The sequence below is a fragment of the Phalangium opilio genome, unplaced genomic scaffold (assembly GCF_054372755.1).
Source record: "Phalangium opilio isolate 3A_F unplaced genomic scaffold, DU_Popi_V2 ptg000037l_1, whole genome shotgun sequence".
NCBI classification, from domain to species: Eukaryota; Metazoa; Arthropoda; class Arachnida; order Opiliones; family Phalangiidae; genus Phalangium; species Phalangium opilio.
This window is the reverse complement of record NW_028324160.1, coordinates 4,549,839-4,551,661: the sequence shown is the minus strand read 5'-3', so window position 1 is coordinate 4,551,661 and position 1,823 is coordinate 4,549,839. Positions and strand designations below refer to the sequence as shown.

At 33.6% G+C, this 1,823-nt stretch overlaps 1 protein-coding gene across 1 annotated transcript; it reads right to left on the bottom strand.

Annotated features, from left to right (window-relative positions):
• Positions 1-222: 222 nt before the first annotated feature.
• Positions 223-570, bottom strand: LOC149683450 (uncharacterized). The gene has a single exon (XM_089871270.1). The coding sequence runs from the start codon at positions 568-570 to the stop codon at positions 223-225; it is 348 nt and encodes a 115-aa protein (XP_089727396.1).
• Between the last annotated feature and the right edge of the window lie 1,253 nt (positions 571-1,823).

Genomic DNA, 1,823 nt, shown 5'->3' with positions numbered 1-1,823 from the left:
AAATTGCATATCTACGCTTTTTCAAGAACAATTGCATTTTTCGAAAACATTTTATCATGAAATTAATTATTTTGAAGGGATTTCGTGTCGATGGTTACTAACTTGTGAGCACCTTTTATTAATTTATTTATTTATTGGAGGGATAGGGTTGCTAAGCCAAATTGACTTATTTGCAACCCCCAAAAGCATTAAGGTACAACAAATGAACCGAAAAATATTAAATTAATTGTCCAGGATCCAAGCCGTTAAACTGTGACGGAAATTGGTAGAAGATTCCAATGATAACAACTCCTCAGGTATCGAGTTCCAATCATTGATGACCCTTGAGGTAAAGTGACTAGCTTTAGGAAATGACTTCGCCACAGGTTTCGCCAGTTTAGCAGGATGTCCTCTGGTACGTAGATTAGTTGACGGGAGAAATAGCGAAGACATGTCAGTATGCACATTGCCTTTATAAATATCAAAAACGTAGACCAGGTCATTAACACGTTGTCTAAGAGACGGGGAAAGTAGGCGGAGTTGCTCATCACGCGTAGCAGGGGAGTGGTGGCTAAATCCCTCTACCGACATATTTTTAATTGTCGCTGGCTTGACAAATTTTCAAGTTTGCACCAAAAGAAGTTTAAATCTGTTTAAGTTGTTGATAAGACTGTCGTTTACAGTGAATGTCGTCTACTTAAGACAAAGAAACAAAGTTTATCCTTTGTGGTAAAGGGTAAAGAACACATAAACAAAAATACTTCTCAGTACTTGATATATTCATTTCCCGCGGAAATAATATGGTTAAACAAATCATTCATTACTAGTTATGCCAAGAAGGTCACATTTAACTCCGACACCCCCTCCCTTCCTCTATTTTCCCAATATATGGCATTTTATAATCACCAGTGGTTTCAGTGTATGGGTCATCTGAGCCGTCGCAACACACTCAGCCAATATTACCATAGACTGAGTTATGACCAAGAAATTCTCAAGTACGGAAATAGAAGATCCAGTGCAACTCTACCATCATAGAGGCGATAATAGAAATATAGCATTTGGTTTTACGAAATTAAATGTATATAAATATCCACGATTAAATATTTACATATTCCATTCGAGTTATGCCAAAGTTCGCTTGCTCTTTTTAGACATCCAGTAGAACATTTCAAATATTCAATACTGTAGCCTCAACAAGTACTCCCTTTAAAATAATTAATTTCATGATAAAATGTTTTCGGAAAATGTAATTGTTCTTGAAAAAGCGTAGATATGCAATTTTTTCAATTAATTTAGAGGGACTAGATCGATTAACAGTAAAATCAGTTGATTGGATTAAATATTGATTAAGGATTGAGTGGATAAAAATAACTAGAAAAACATTTTAATATCTGAACTTCAGTCAATTGATAAACCTCACACAAATCGTTTGTTTTTTCGGCCTTGGTCCAAACCGAGACGTTTTTATATAATATCTGTCACTTCAGTCTTAATGTAATTAAATTTTGAATAATTATGTTTGCTTTACCGTCATACATTTGCACTCTAAAATATAATGGTGCATTCAAACACCATATATGCTGTTTTTTCCAGTGCCAAAAAGACATCATTTAGGGTGTACTTTAATCCCATTTCTATGATCAATTCACTATTACTAATATTATTTGCAAGTATTAAGGAAATATTAGGCATTTAAGCACCATTTACAGTGGCTTTTAACATCTTTTTTAGACAATCTGTTGAACTTCTAATATTACTTAGTTTAATGGTTTTAAAAATAGGGAAAAAGTAAGCTACCTATGTCACATTATTAAACCAAGTGAAGTGAAATAATTGTTAAATAT